At 30.8% G+C, this 15,381-nt stretch overlaps 2 protein-coding genes across 3 annotated transcripts; one reads left to right on the top strand and one right to left on the bottom strand.

Annotated features, from left to right (window-relative positions):
• The first annotated feature begins 1,117 nt into the window (after positions 1–1,117).
• LOC107938923 (probable phosphopantothenoylcysteine decarboxylase) lies at positions 1,118–3,541 on the top strand. The gene is made up of 3 exons (XM_016872184.2): positions 1,118–1,401; positions 2,642–2,989; positions 3,064–3,541. The coding sequence occupies exons 2-3, from the start codon at positions 2,645–2,647 to the stop codon at positions 3,307–3,309; spliced, it is 591 nt and encodes a 196-aa protein (XP_016727673.1). The 5' UTR covers positions 1,118–1,401; positions 2,642–2,644; the 3' UTR covers positions 3,310–3,541.
• A 1,429-nt stretch (positions 3,542–4,970) lies between these two features.
• On the bottom strand, positions 4,971–10,332 carry LOC107938922 (DUF21 domain-containing protein At1g47330). Of its 2 annotated transcripts, none has more exons than XM_016872182.2 (12): positions 9,877–10,332; positions 8,823–8,899; positions 8,652–8,735; positions 8,297–8,410; positions 8,058–8,144; positions 7,768–7,907; positions 7,584–7,671; positions 6,778–6,851; positions 6,437–6,597; positions 6,082–6,341; positions 5,932–5,978; positions 4,971–5,330 (listed from the first exon to the last, which is right to left on the bottom strand). In XM_016872182.2, the coding sequence occupies exons 1-12, from the start codon at positions 10,052–10,054 to the stop codon at positions 5,174–5,176; spliced, it is 1,467 nt and encodes a 488-aa protein (XP_016727671.1). In that variant the 5' UTR covers positions 10,055–10,332; the 3' UTR covers positions 4,971–5,173. The 2 variants fall into 2 exon arrangements, with proteins under 2 accessions (XP_016727671.1, XP_016727672.1); XM_016872183.2 differs by having other exon boundaries at positions 6,130–6,341; positions 9,877–10,326.
• Between the last annotated feature and the right edge of the window lie 5,049 nt (positions 10,333–15,381).

Raw genomic sequence — 15,381 nt, 5'->3', positions numbered from 1 at the left:
TTAAAATTTTAAGATTTAGGTATAATTATTAACATTGTTAAAATTATTTTATTAAATTTAGAATTATTATAATGTCATTTTTTTAGTTATGTTATTACTAGGTAAAGTTTTTTTTTTATTTCAAAATGTTTTATCAATAAAGTTAACAAAAAAAAATAAACAATGTTAACAACTGGACCTGAATTTTAAAATTTATAAAATAAAGAGACTAAATTCTTAAAAATAAAAATATAAAAATTAAATTTCAAATTTATGAAAATTATAGAACTTATAACATATTTTAACTCATTTTTATGTAAATTCCTCTTTTTATGGTAAAAGAGAATAATTTGCTTAGTCAAAAGAACCTAACTACTGATGATTAAAGCAATGGGGGGTTGCTAGAATGCATGTTTATAGCTCACATGGAAAGTAGCAACAAACATGACATTGTGATCTCATTCTTTTCATCCAAGTTTCCTAATTTTAGATTTATTGAACGTGGGATGTTATAAGAATTACTTGAAACAAGTTTCGATTTTAAGATGAAATTATTATGAGCTATGAATAAGTTAGAAGAATTATAAGTAGTTTCGGATTTTTTTTTCATGAAAGTAGATTTGAATTTTAATTTTTTCAAAAACATGAGTTCTTATTCTTCTTATTATCAACTTTGAGGATGTTATATTTTAGATTTATTGAATGTCACGATTTAAAGATGATTATATGAGTTGTTAAAATTAAGTTTTGGTTTTGAGATGAGCTTCTTATGATAGAAATATTTTTTACTTGTGAAAATAAAAAAAAATTAAGTCAAGTGAAACTAAATGTATAAGGAAAAAAACAATAATTTCACCAAAATATTGTGAAAAAAAAGGGTAAACTACGTTAGTAGTCATTCAACTAATTTTTTTTTATTTTTTGGTCATTCAACTAATTTTTTTTTTATTTTTTGCTCATCCAACTATGAAAAGTTACAATTAGTCTCTTTGCTATTCAATTGTCGTTTTTGGTCACCCATTAGCTATATAAAAAAGAAAAATCTAAAAATCCAAGATTGTTAGGTGACCAAAAAAATTTTGAGTAGTTAAGTAAACATTTTATAACTTTTTATGGTTGGTGACTAAAAAAGGAAAAAAAAACCATAGCTGGGTGACCATGTTGTAACTACTCATAGTTGGGTGACTAAAAAAGAAAAAATCATAGTTGGGTGACTACTAGTGTAGTTTACCCAAAACAATTCTTTATAAAAAAAAAAGGATCACCATTTTTGAAAGGTCCACTCTCGCGCTTCTTTACTTGCGTAAAAACATAGCTGCTTTTCTTCTTCGTTGTTCGTTAATCATTTGGGTACATCGCCAAAGAATTTCAACTCCAGAGCCACAGATCCTGTTCTTTTTGCTGATATTTTAGATTCTCCAGGTGACCCCATTTTCTTTATTACTTTCTATTTTAATCTTGTTCTTGTTCAAATCATAATCGTTGCGTATCATGAAAGTTTTCGATGTGGGTTTTGATTTTCAAGTCAAGAATTTACAGCTTTTGACTTGTGTGGGGGGGGGGGGAATTGGATTTTGTGGGGTTATTATTTAAGTTCCGATTTTAATGGTTGGGTTGAAAGAGAAAGAAGAAAGAAGATTTTGAAAGTTTGATTATTTTTTGTAATATTTATTTTGATCCTTTCGGCATTGAATAGTGAGAAAAATGGTTTAGATTTTAATAAAAATATCAATCTAATTGTTTCCATATATCAATTAATAAGATTTTTTTATGGATTCAACAATAGGGGGGATAGTGTTTTTTTTTAGTTCTTAGTTGCACCATATGTTACTCGTACTTGGTTGTGACTGTCCCGACACGGGTATGATTAGATTTTCTTATGTTTTTTTCCGTATATTTGAGGATCTTTAGTGGTCATGTTTATATATTGGTGTATCGGACACTAATGTGGGACACAAAAAGAATGAAGCCAACAATGGGGGTAGATAGTTTTTCTTTCTAATTCTTATCGTAGGTTACTTAGGTTCGGGTTTGAGTGTCCTCAACCTCAACATTGGGGATCTTTGGAGGTCATGTCTCGATATCCGTGTATCGGACACTAATGTCAGTGGTGCTTCAAAAAGAATGAAGCCAACAATGGGAGCAGATAGTTTTTCTTGTAAGTTCTTGGTTACACCGGCATTGTCATGTTTTACGTAGACTCGGGTTTGAGAGTCCCCGACACGAGTATGATTAGATGTTTTTAAAACCATATATTAAGGGATCTTTGGGGGTCATGTTTCCATATCCGTGTATCAAACACTAATGTCGGACAGGGGTACTTCAAGAAGAATGAAGCCAACAATTGGGGTAGATGGTTTTTCATTTTAGTTCTTCGTTGCATCGGCATTGTTCATATGTTACTCGACTCAGGTTTGAATATCCCCGACATGGGTATGATTAGACTTTGTCAAGTTTTTCCATATATTAAGGGATCTTTGAAGATCGTGTCTCCATATCCATGTATCAAACACTAATGTCAGACGGGTACTTCAAAAAGAATGAAGAATCTGAGCATCATATATTGTAAACACACATAGATTGATTCATTTGTAGGTATACATTTTTTCATTGAAATTGAAAGAGTTTTTCTAAGAATGTGGATGGTACTTTTTTGGTATAGGTTATGGCACACCCTGAGCCTCAATATGTGCAAAGGGGAAAGGTACCAATCGGTCCTCCTCGGAGAAGGCCCCGGATTCTACTTGGTGCTTGCGGATGTGTAGCTGCTGTACAATTTGCAAGTATTTGTCATTGTTTCTCTGAATGGGCAGAAGTAAAAGCCGTTGCGACACCAGCCTCTTTACATTTCATCGATATAGAATCACTTCCTGACAATGTAGACCTTTACACCGACGGGCATGAATGGTCCTGTTGGGAAAAAGTAGGTGACAATGTACTTCACATCGAACTTTATCGATGGGCTGATCTTATGGTCATTGCCCCGTTATCCGCAAACACACTTGCTAAGGTAACGTGATTTGCCCATTTTTTTGATATAATCCCGTTCCTGCATTACTTGTTCATGTGCATTTTATGTAGCAGATTGCTGGTGGAATATGTGACAACTTGTTAACGTGTATTGTACGAGCTTGGGACTACAGCAAACCGATGTTTATCGCTCCAGGTATGAACACTTTCACATGGAGAAACCCTTTCACGGAAAAACATCTAATGTTGGTCGATGAACTTGGAGTTTCTTTCATCCCCGGTGATGATGCAATGGCAGAACCTACTGAAATCCATTCAACCGTAAGACTATACTTGGAGTCTCGGCCTCTACCAAATTGATAAGCCGGTAGGTCGATTTTCAAACCTGAATAACAATACTACAATTTTTGTGTGTTGTAAACCATTGATTCTGTGCATTGAGTGCACCTTTTGTTAGCCATTTTTACCATAGATTACTGTACATTTATACCTCCATTTTTTGAGTTTTGCATATCATGAAGAATGGAACTTGAAACATTATTGCTCTTATAAGCTGATGATAAAGAAACAGTAGCACATTGCTAAAGCTAAATTTCATGATATTTTTTTATATGTGATTGATGTAAATGTTGTGTTGAGTTTGAGGATGAAATTGAAAGGTATTTAAGTATGGAGAAAACTAGAAAAATTATCTGTTGTCTCTGTATTGTAATTACTAGAAATTAGACACTTTCAAATGGTTTAGTAATCATTTTTGTAACTTTTTAAAGTTAAAATGACCAAAACGTAAATTTACTAATAATTTAATGATTTAAGTGTAGTAAACCCTTCATTTATCAAACCTTAAACATAGATTAATTTTTTGGGCTTAAACTTAAGTAGCAAAGATAAATATAATATATATACACACCATTACTTTCGCTTGATATTGATAAGTAGCGATACAAATGTGTTTACTTTGAATTTATTGATATTTTTTAAATATTATATATCATACAAATATATTTCAATTATATTTCAATTACATATAAATATATATATGCAAGCCCAATGTTTCTAAATTACTGTAAGCCTATTTTTTTTTTTATACACTTGCGACTCGCACACTTTTGAATGGAGTTAATCATCGTTAATTCACACACAAAATCATCTTGACTCAAACTCATAAAGTGAGTTTTAAGGTAAACAACTAGTGCCGCTATATCAAGGGTTGAGGTTTTGTAAATCTAAATTTTCAATTGTTAAGATTCAGCTAAACTTTGATCAACGAAAACAACTCGTGAAAAGATACACAAAATCATAGTGGAGGGAGAGAGAAAAATGGCACCAATGACTTAACTTGAGTAGTTTATTGGTGGATTTTGGCCGTGGAGACCAACGAATCTCAAAATAATTAATTTTCATGAACTATAAAATAAACATGAAATAGACATTGATTGTACCAAATACATATTAAATCTCACTATTGCCTTGTCTTTTAGTTATGCCATTTATCTTACATTCTCCAAATCATTTCATAAGATTTGGATTAGAATCAAATTTAATAGGAAATTCTCTCCAATGTTTTTAGAATCGAACTAGTAGTTGAATTAGTTAAGTCACCAAATCATCGGCCCAATTGATTCAATTAAAAAATAGTTAAGTTAGTTCCTGTTAAATTAAAAAATAGACTGGTCCTGTTAAAAATTTCATATATTTCTATCGTTAAAAACCAGTCCGTGTATATCAACGCAACATGATTGTCTAATTTTTTCGTCAGCTATGCCAATTTTTATTAGTACAAATGGATAAAATTTTTAACAAAAAAGAACTAATTTGCTCTTTAGTCTAAATAAAGATTAACATATTTGTTACTAGGAACAAAATGCAATATGACTCTTAATATAGAAGCCTTCTTGGTACTTTTACCCCCCCATATATATATATATTTCTTCATTATCTCCATCGCATTCTATTCAAAGTCTATCAGTTTGTTGTGAAGATTGCTATGAAATAAATGAAACTAACGATTTCAAAGCATATTTTAGGCAAAACAATCATGATCAGTCTTTAATTCTATATAGGATGAGGTCCATATATGAGTTTTTCGACAAAGTACCGGTTTTCTATAAAAGCATGTATCTTACCGGCAATTCCGACCTAAAACTAAGTAGGGTCAGTCATTGATTCTTACCAAGTAACAGAATATTAACATATTTTTCTTTGTCCGTATTTGACTATCACATCATATAGGGAAAAGGGTTGTGGCAGGTGAACCTGTATTTGAAGTACTGGTGGAGACCGAAAGGGTTGGTGTAGGACCCGGAGCGGTCAAGGGTGACGGAGATGCAGAGGTTGGGATGCTAGCATTTTCGTAAGGTGCATGCATGTTGATCTTTATCCTGCATTGCCATGAATTGCTAATGTCATTATTTCGACGTCTACTATAGTCCACTACGGTACTTAACTATAGTCCACTACTTGCATTTGCGTGGGACACGAACACGATGTTGGTCTGTTTAAAGACCAATCCGTGTTGAACTATACTTTTCAATAAAAGTAAAAGAAACAATTAAAGTACCATAAAGGCACTTATAGTAAAAGTCTGATTGCATTTTGCCCCCATCTAATTAAAAATCTGGACAAATCAGTCAGTCTTATGTTAGATGAAAGAGCAAATTAATCTTGTTTGTTAAAAACTATATCCCCTTGTACAGTTAGAAACTAGCGTGGCTGATAGAATTACCAAATAGTGACACATGATATGTCACGTGTAACTCATGCTAGCGTATGAGGACTAGTGGCTTTTAACATTAAAAAAATATATATTTTTTTAACGCAAGGCTTAATTTGCTCCTTAATATAATATATAGGGACTAATTTATCCATTTTTTAAGTAGAGAGATCAAAAAGCAATCCGACTCTTAATATAAAGACCTCTATGGTAATTTTACCTACAAGATACAATACCAAATGAACATGGAGAAACGGTGAAAATTTTACCTGTTGTGGATATTAACATACTCATCCGTCTCATCTAATATCTCCTCCTGTCATAAGCAAGCATAGAAAAAGAAATTAGCACGTAAATACTATAAACCATACCGCTAGTCATTCAGGCCACTACGAAAGGATACGATATGTATTATTTACTTGAAGAAGTTCTTCGATAACATCCTCCATGGTGATAACACCGACTACCTCTTCATTTGATGGGAATTCTGGAATAGGACAATTTTCTATGTCCAATATGCAATACGAACAACCTCTGTGTCGCTTCTTAAAGGCAGGAGTAGCTGGTGGGCTCTTCTTTGTCAGCTGACCTCCGTCATTGTTAGCCGCAGGTGTACGAACATCTTGCGAGTCCAAATTAAGCCCCGATTTCTGGGCACTTACACCAATCTTACGATCATCTGGAAATGAAGACAGGTTATATTACTACAGAAGGACCACATTAGGCAACTTAATTCCGTAAGGAATCAATCATGACAAACACTTATATGCTCACCTTTTCTTGACATCTCGGGTTCACCTCTTCGCTTCTTACAGCTATCCTTAAACTCGAGACGTTCTTTGCTCTTATTAAGATCCTTATATACCACGGCAATATGGCTGTGACCTTTTTGGAATTCATTAAGAATATCATATAGTGGCATGTCAACTGATACCCTGTAGGGTGAATAAGAAGCAAAGAAGAATGTGTTAAGCTCAGTCCTTGCAGTGGGGGAAACATGAAAGCAAAATATACTGACTGAATTTTAAGCTGATTTTGGATAACCCCAAAGAGGACATACATCCATTGTTAACTAAAAAAGTTTACAGTATGACAAAAATGAGAAGATTCTATACCGGGGGATTTTTCTTATGATTATTTTTCTCAACGGAACCGGACCTTCTGAATCAATTGTTAAAAGATTTTTAACCTGCATGTTTCAAGCCAGACCAAGGAGATGAATATATAATTAAAGATAGAAAAACAGAAAAAGGAATTAAAGTAAAGCCATGCCGCAGATGATAATATACAACATGGTCACCCAACTATTCGACTTTTTCTTTGTTAGTCACTCAACTTTTCGAATTTTTCTTTTTTCGGTCACCAGCCATTAAATTACTAACAAAAAATAACTTGACAGCTTTTAAAATTGACATGATAGCAACTTTAACACTTAACATTTATACATTGAGTCAATTTAGTCTTGATTCCGAAAAAATTAACCCTCAACATTTACACATTGTGTAATTTGATTTTTTTTCAGTTTTACTTTTATTTGTGACATTGAGAGTTGATTTTAAAAGAATGAGAAAAAATCAAGATTATTATTTTGGATTTTGAGTGTTTCCATTTTGGGTATATTTCCGATCAAATTTAGTTGATAGATTTGTTTTCTTTTAGCTTTTTAGTTGAAAGGGTCACAAAGAAAAAAAGGACCAATTTACACAATGTATAAACATTAGAAGTTAATTTTTTTAGAAAGCCTAAATAAACACAATGTATAAATGTTAAGGCTAAAGTTGCTATTAGCCCATTTTAAAAGCTGCCACATCATCTTCCTGTCAGTCATTTATGACCAGAAAAGATAAAATCAAACAGTTGAGAGACTTTTCATAATTGACACTATAAGAAACAATAAGCTTATGCAGAGAAAGGACCTTACCAGAACAAGCCCGATTATATTTTTCGGGTTTCCATAATAAACTGGAACTCTGCTATGACCCATTGTCATTACTTTATTCAACGTTTCCCTGAAATACACCGATAAAGAGACCAGAAAAAAACATAAGAAAACATACGAGTAGTAAAATCCTACGGTTGCAACACACTAGAATCCACAAACCCACAAATCAAGAGTTGTATCCAGATCAAGTGAAAATGCATTCGATATCGGCGTCATAGCAACTTTAGCAGTCTTTTCAGTCATTTCAAGTGCCCCGGCAATGATAGTTGTCTCATCATGAGTTAGATCCCCACCTTTCCCAGCCTAAAAAAAGCATAATATGTACTGACAGATAAAGAAAATCTAAGGAATGCATGAAACCATTAAGTGTAAGCCGCAATGTCGAACACGAATGTGACAAGGTCCTAAACTTCAAAATTTAAAACCTTCAACATTCCAAGTTGAATCCGATACCTCATTGCCATGAAAATCCACGAATGTCTTTAGTTCTGCTCTTCGTAGGAGGGCAGCATGTCCCTTACCCAACATCCAGTCCAAAACCTGAAAGTACACGGCATTTATAAACTAAACATAATATGTAAAACCAATTTCAACTATGTCTAAGAACAGCTTTTAGGCAGTACTTGGTTGTATGGTACAGAAAAAGACCATTATTCAAGATGAAATAACAGAGGATTCATATAGCACGGTACCTTGCTGATTGGATAAGAAATCGGTAAGAAAAGACAAAGAAGAACACGGACAAAAGGTGCCATTGCCGCTCCAACTTTCAAGCCATAACGGGTGCATACGGCTTGTGGCAATATCTGCAGTTAGATGAACAAACATGGGGAGAGTTCTAGTGTGAGTTCTTAAAGTTACTGAATTCCTAATAATGTAAATTAATAAAATTCTTACAAAATTACTGAATCTCTTACAAAACACTATTGAGCTCGTAAGAAACTCATTTTAAGGGGCTTTTTTCTAGAATTTTCAACAAACATGTATTAAAAACAATATTGCAAATTCCTTGAAAAGATGGCTAAGTTCAACATGTTAACAACAAACCTCTCCAAACATGAGGATCAGAGTGACTGATACCAAAATTGCAGCCCATGGAGGCACAAGCTTGTCCAAAAAAATGGGAAGAGCCTACATGGAAGGAAAGGAGATTAAGCTAACAAGCAATAACATTGAACAAAGAAAATGATAATAACAATGGTTTAATGTAGTAATAACCTCCATTGCCAAAGAGTTTCCAATCAATAGAGTACATAGCAGAAGGTGCTGGTTTTTCACCACAGGAAATATCTTTGCTGCCAAAAAAGAAACCAAAACAAAAAACTCTTTATTGCTAAAAGCTTTGTTACCATAAATCGCTATCTCTCTAGTTATTCTCAAATTGGTATGCATGTTTTGAAATAGGGAACACTAATGATCCAAACTAAGGTTCCCACTAACCTGTAGTTTATTACAAAGTTATTGAGTAAAACAAATAATTCACAAACTTCAGAATTTATATATTTAGAATTGTGTATTTATATAAACACAAAAACAATACATATAAGTTCAAAAAACTGGTTTACGTCTCAATAAACCATATTTCGTTTCTACTAAACAAATCAGAGAAGGCTACCCCTAATGAATTACATTTTTATGAAAGTAGAGAATTCTGTTCCAATTCTAGTTCTAGTTTATACCGGACCGATCTGAGTTCCACAAAATTCACAAACTTAAGAATTTATCTATGTAGAACTATGTACTTATATAAACACAAAAACAATACATATAAGTTCAAAAAAACAGTTTACATTCCAATAAATCATATTTCGTTCCTACTAAACAAATCAAAGACATTTTATAGAAGTAGCAAATTGCGTTCTAGTTCTAGTTTCTAGAAACCAGACCGATCCAAGTTCCAGATAACATAAAGATCAGCTCAAATGATCACTAAAACCTCGAGTTGACTCAGTATCAAGCTCTCCATGAAACTAATTATTACTCTCTTTTTTCCTATGAATAATCAAAAGCAAATAGCAAAAGAAACAACCAAAGCAGAGTTCAGCAACCAGCCTCTCTCCCCTTTCTACATCCACAACACCGTGCAATCAGAGCTCAGCAACCAGCCTAACATACTAGGTAATAGGGCGAAGAGACTCAGTGATTCAACTCAGTTCAACTCTTCAAACATAAATGATATATACTTGAAACCAACTACTAACTCAATGAAAAACCAAGGAAATTCCAATCAATGATTCATCTAAAAAGAAGAGGTTTTAGAAACAAAGGATACCAGCATGGATACGATCTTGAGGACGGCCAGACTTGATGAGGACTTCAAGGTCTACAAGACCCAGAGACATGAGACCTAGTGTTAGACCAGCCATTAACCCAGCAAAACACACTAACCCCACTATGATCAACAAATACAATGAGAATTCAACACCACAACAAGGCACATCAGAAGCCATTTTCACACCCCCGAACTCTGCTTATTGAGCAGCAAAAAAAAAAGGATTTTTGGGATTTAGATAATTTTGATCGGATAACAGAGAAAACAAATGAAATCAGTTCAAGAATTGGATTTTTCTTTTTTGGGGGGGGGAGGGGGTGATTTTTTTAAGAGTTAACTGCTTTGGGGTACCTGAAAAAATGGATGAAAATAGAAAAAATAATTCAGTACGCGACCAGCACTTACATATATACAGCTTACCTACAGCCTGGCCACTACTTGAATACGTATCTCTGCAACTTCCATTTTTGTTTTCACATTAAATATAAAAGAAATCTTTGTCTTTTACTTTGGTTAAATTATTGTTTTAATCCCTGTACTATTTTAATTTGAGGATTTAATCTTTATATATTGATTTGATGTAATTTGATTTTCTATTATGAAAAACTGAACCAGAAATTGAACCGGATGAGACAACCATCTTAAAAATATATATATAGGTAGATAATAATTGTAAAATGTTATAATGTGAAATTTAATTTTTAACATTTGGCATTTATTTTTTTAATTAAATTTGATCATTTATTTTTTAAAAAGAGTCAAATCTTTTTTTTAGATAATTAATCAGCATAATAGCACACGTATGCTACTTTTTATTAGTATGATATTATTTATCTTATACACTATATCAATAAATAAATTAAAAATTATAAAAATATTTAAAAAATAAAATTTTAAAATCCATAAAATTATAATAATTATTACAATTTTATAAAATTTTATATATATGAATTGCCATGGGTTGAAATATTTAAAAATTTAATATTTTAATTAATATTTTTATTAAAAATGTTAAATATTAAATTTAAAGTGAGATAGTTTTTAATAAATTTACAACCACCGAAAGAAAAGGATAGGATATAATAAATGATCAAATAAAGAGATTTTTATGTCGTTGACCATTTTCAAACTATTTAATTTTTTAATCTTTATTTTAGTTATTTTATTTTTTATATTTTTTTCCAAATTTTTAAATTTTAAATTTTCATTAAAAAATAATTATTAATTTTATTAATTTTATTAATTTATATTATATTATTTTTAAATTTTAATGTAGAAAATATATTATAACATTTGTAATGTGATATTAACTGAACGAAAATTTTCTGCCCCTCCCCATGCCGCCATTCGTGCCCCATTCTTCAAATTAAGCCACGCGTCCTTTTTATTTGTTTATACTTTTATTACTCATTTTTTAAATTTTATATTAATTTTAGGATTAATATTAGTAAAAAATAATAAGAAATAAGAAATTAAATCAATTCATTATTTTTAATTATAAAATATAAAAAAAAGTAGTTGAAGATCACCTCATGTTAATAAGATGGTTCTTGAATTAAATTTTAATATATATAATTTGTTTTTCTAATTTATATTAATTGCAGGACTAAAATTGATAAAAAAATATAAAATTTGTATTAAGAAATAAGAAATTAAACCGATTCATTATTTTTATTTATAAAATATAAAAATAAAGGTTAAACATAAAAAATTTTAGAAAAAAAATATACATATAATAAAATTTAAATCAAAAACAATATAATTTTTAAGCTTATAATTTTTTCATTTTAATTAAAACGTTAATTATTTTATATAAATATATATATTTCCACTTATATTATCAGTGTCGTAATCTCGTATTTATAAATGTTAATATACATGTTTATGTGGGGGTGTAACTAATATTTATTAATTTGCATAAAGTTGAAGTGGTCCCATCCAGCTTTGGACTTTTAGCGACCATGCCTTTCCTCTGAGTTAAATGCAGCCCAATTTTTTATAAGGTACCATTGGCAAAAGGATAAGCCTTATGCTACTGCCTCGTAGGTGAGTTGGATTGGATGGGGGAAGCTGTAATCGTTTGATCAAGTTACATTAATAATTAGAAAATTATATTGATGACTTGAAATTTGTTAAATTGATTATTTAATATATTATTATTTTTTAGGGTTAAAATTGGTTGAATTAGTTAAAAGGTAAATTTATGTTTAGGATCAATGGTGGATTGATATTTCTTTCTGGTATAAAGATAAATTTAACTTCTAACGTTTATTGATTTTATCATTTTTGCCCTTATTTTTTAGGGGGTCATTTTTAGTCAAATTATTTTTTTTTTACAAAAAAAAATTAACCGAAATGTTAAAATTTTAATAGCATTGATGTGGTCACTAGTATGGTAGTCCACATATAATTCATAAAAATTTTAAAAAAAATTATCTATGTTAGCAATGAAGTATATATAAAATGCCACATGAGTTGCCATATCAATGTCATTAAAATTTTAACAATTCAATCAATTTTTTTGTGAAAAGAAACAATTTGATTAAATTTTAAATGTTGAAAACCAAAATGACCCCCCAAAAAAGAATAATGGCCAAAATGCCAAAATGAGTAAACATTAGGGACTAATTTTATCGTTATGCCTTTCTTTTTCTCCTTTTTTTTTATCTTAACTGTTTATTTCATAGACATCTTTACCCCTCCCTCCAAATGTGAATAACTCGTCCCCCTCTCTTCTGCTTAGCTTTCAATTCGCCTCTGACCATCAAATGAAATGTGAATAACCCGTCCCCCTCTCTTTGAAACAATGGGCGCTTCTGATTCTGTCGATGCTTGAAACAATTTTGTCTTCTCCATATTATTATATCTTTAGAGTCAATAATTTTATATGAAGAATTACTGAACTCAATCACTTGCTGTCGTTACTCTTCAGTTTTCTATTGAGGTCTATCTTGTAGAGGTACTCAAATTGAATCAGTCATTGATTTTTAGGTTTTGTCGTAAGCCTAATTGGTTCTTTTCAATTACATAAATCAATAGTTCAAACCACACTCAAACGTAGGGCATTTCCTTTTTTTATAGGAACTTCTGTATCAGAAACAATGGTATCTCCAATTATAGCCTCTCTGGGATGTAAAATATATCTTTTCTCACCATCCCCATAGTGTATGAGACAATGTATTCATTCCTATTAAGGTCGTATTCTATGGTTACGATTCTACCATATATGTCTTATATATTTCGTCGAAAATTAATTTTACGGTATAGATGCTTATGACCTCCCCCTCTATGCCTTGCAGTAATGATTCCTCTGGCATTACGACCTTTACCACAACGATACTATCTATAGATCAAATTATTTCGTGGATTGGATTTCACTTGACTGTTTATGGCTCCATTGCGTGTGCCCGGGGTAGAAGTTTTGTATAAATGTATCGCGATGCTATTAAATATTTTGATTTAAGTTCTTTTCGTTCTAAGAGGAGGAATAGAATAACCCGATTGAAGCATAATGATCATATGCCTGTAATGCATTGTATGTCCTGTAATGGGATCTTTAAATAGGTGACACCTCTTAAACAATATAAACAATATTTTAGTTTTTTATGTTTAATTTAGTTTTCAATTTATTATATTTTGTCAAATAAGTTAGAATTAAATGGTAAACTTAACAATGTCATTTACTTGTTCACATGGATGTCACATGATAACTCGTATATATTTATTGTTAACGTGACATAATTATTTTTTATATACATGTATTTATTTTGTTTTACATACACTGCCATGTGACATTCACGTCAATAAGTTAATGACAACGTTAACTTTTACATGTATTGATTTCATCATATGTTATTGTCATTTTATTCTTTTTGATACAATGATTAAAATTACCGATACCCTTTTGTAACCATTAAATAGGAGGATAATGCGTTTTAGCGTAAAACCAACATTCTTTTACACTAACAATAATACTAATATCAATCAAACTAAGACTCAATTAATAAATACACTACAAATTTAAATAAAAATAAATCCGAACATGATATATTTATATAATATAAAAGTAAAACTTAAGGCATCAAAATACCAAATAAATGTAGCAGTATTTGCTTTTAAATGGGTTAAAAAAAGCAACCTATAAATGTACATCTTTGATGGGAGGATTCGACACTAGTTGTAGGGTGGCAGCCAAGTTGAGTAGCAATTATAAAGAAATAGCCTAGCCTTGCCTTGCGTTGCCTAGCCTAGCCTAATCTAGCTCCTTTTTTTTTTTCAAAATATTTTTGAATTTTTATATAAATTTTAATTTTTATGATTTATAGTTTTTTAATAGGATTAAATCATTATAAACTACTTAAATTTAGCAACTATTTTTATAGGAGTTTAAAATTTTTTGGACTAAGTTGAGTTTTAAACTCAATAATTGTCCATAACGTGGAAACAATACCCAAAAGAGACTAACTTAAAAAAAAATTCAAGCTTCAATGTAAGAATAGTTGCCTAGCTCAGGTCTCAATGTGAGAATAATTATCAAGTTCAAACCTAGCTTGGACAAAAAAAATTTCAAACCCCAACGTTGGAATAGTTACCAAGATCAAACAATAAATAGTTATTTAATAAAGTTTTAGTAACTTTTTGATTTTTAGATTTTTTATTTGTTATAATTTTCAATGTTTTTTTGGAATTTTTAAATTTAACTCAAAATATCATATCATTGATGACATGTCAATTGTCACGTTACACAAAATAAAATACTGATAATTTTTACCTTATTTGAATTTTTTAACATTAAAATAGAAAAAGAAAAGAAGAGCCAATGTGAAAAAAACCTTCACATGTTAGAAGTGAATTTTGCAATTATGTCAAAAATATTATGTAGGTCTCCAATAATCATCCGCTTCGAATTCAATTCATTTCAACTTCAGGTTAAATTCATGTTTGGATTATTCTGGATCATTTCACGTTTAGGTTGTTTTGGGTTCGAATCATTCGGATTTGAGTTTCGTAATTTAAGTCATCATGGTTTAAATAATTTTGAGTGATGATTACTTCAAGTATTTGTTCAAATTCGACTGATTTTTGAGTCTGGATCAAATTGAATTTAAATCAATTCGAGTTGAACGACCAATTGTTTATGACCAAATCAAATTTTAAACTTCAATCATAATTAACAAACCTATATGGACCTTATAATATTTGAGCTTATCAACCATATGATATGTGTGGGAATTGAATCCATAAGGCATGTTTCGGTTTAATTATGATTTTCATCTTTGTACAATATTTAATTTGAAGATTTAGTCTTTATACGTTCTACTATTATTAATGTTATTGCCTTAGTCGAAACTATTACCACTACGTTACTTGGCGGATGTGAATTTTAAAAAAATATATATGAATCTAAGTCAACTCTAACTCAAACCCAAGAATCAATTCGAATCTAGATTCAATCCAACTTTCTTGAACCTTACAAAGTCAACTCAAATTCGTTCAACTAAACTA

This window comes from Gossypium hirsutum, chromosome A06 (genome assembly GCF_007990345.1).
Source record: "Gossypium hirsutum isolate 1008001.06 chromosome A06, Gossypium_hirsutum_v2.1, whole genome shotgun sequence".
In the NCBI taxonomy this organism is placed as follows: domain Eukaryota; kingdom Viridiplantae; phylum Streptophyta; class Magnoliopsida; order Malvales; family Malvaceae; genus Gossypium; species Gossypium hirsutum.
This window is presented reverse-complemented; position numbering and strand designations above follow the sequence as displayed.

Bases quoted from the DNA above. Each gene is read 5' to 3' on its own strand.
- LOC107938923 (XM_016872184.2), top strand. From the start codon at position 2,645: ATGGCACACCCTGAGCCTCAATATGTGCAAAGGGGAAAGGTACCAATC. The intron at 2,990-3,063 runs GTAACGTGATTT...TTTATGTAGCAG, and splicing joins CCGCAAACACACTTGCTAAG to ATTGCTGGTGGAATATGTGA.
- LOC107938922 (XM_016872182.2), bottom strand. From the start codon at position 10,054: ATGGCTTCTGATGTGCCTTGTTGTGGTGTTGAATTCTCATTGTATTTG. The intron at 8,411-8,651 runs GTTTGTTGTTAA...ATCTAACTGCAG, and splicing joins TGATCCTCATGTTTGGAGAG to ATATTGCCACAAGCCGTATG. The intron at 6,342-6,436 runs GTGAGCATATAA...CTTCATTTCCAG, and splicing joins ACCCGAGATGTCAAGAAAAG to ATGATCGTAAGATTGGTGTA.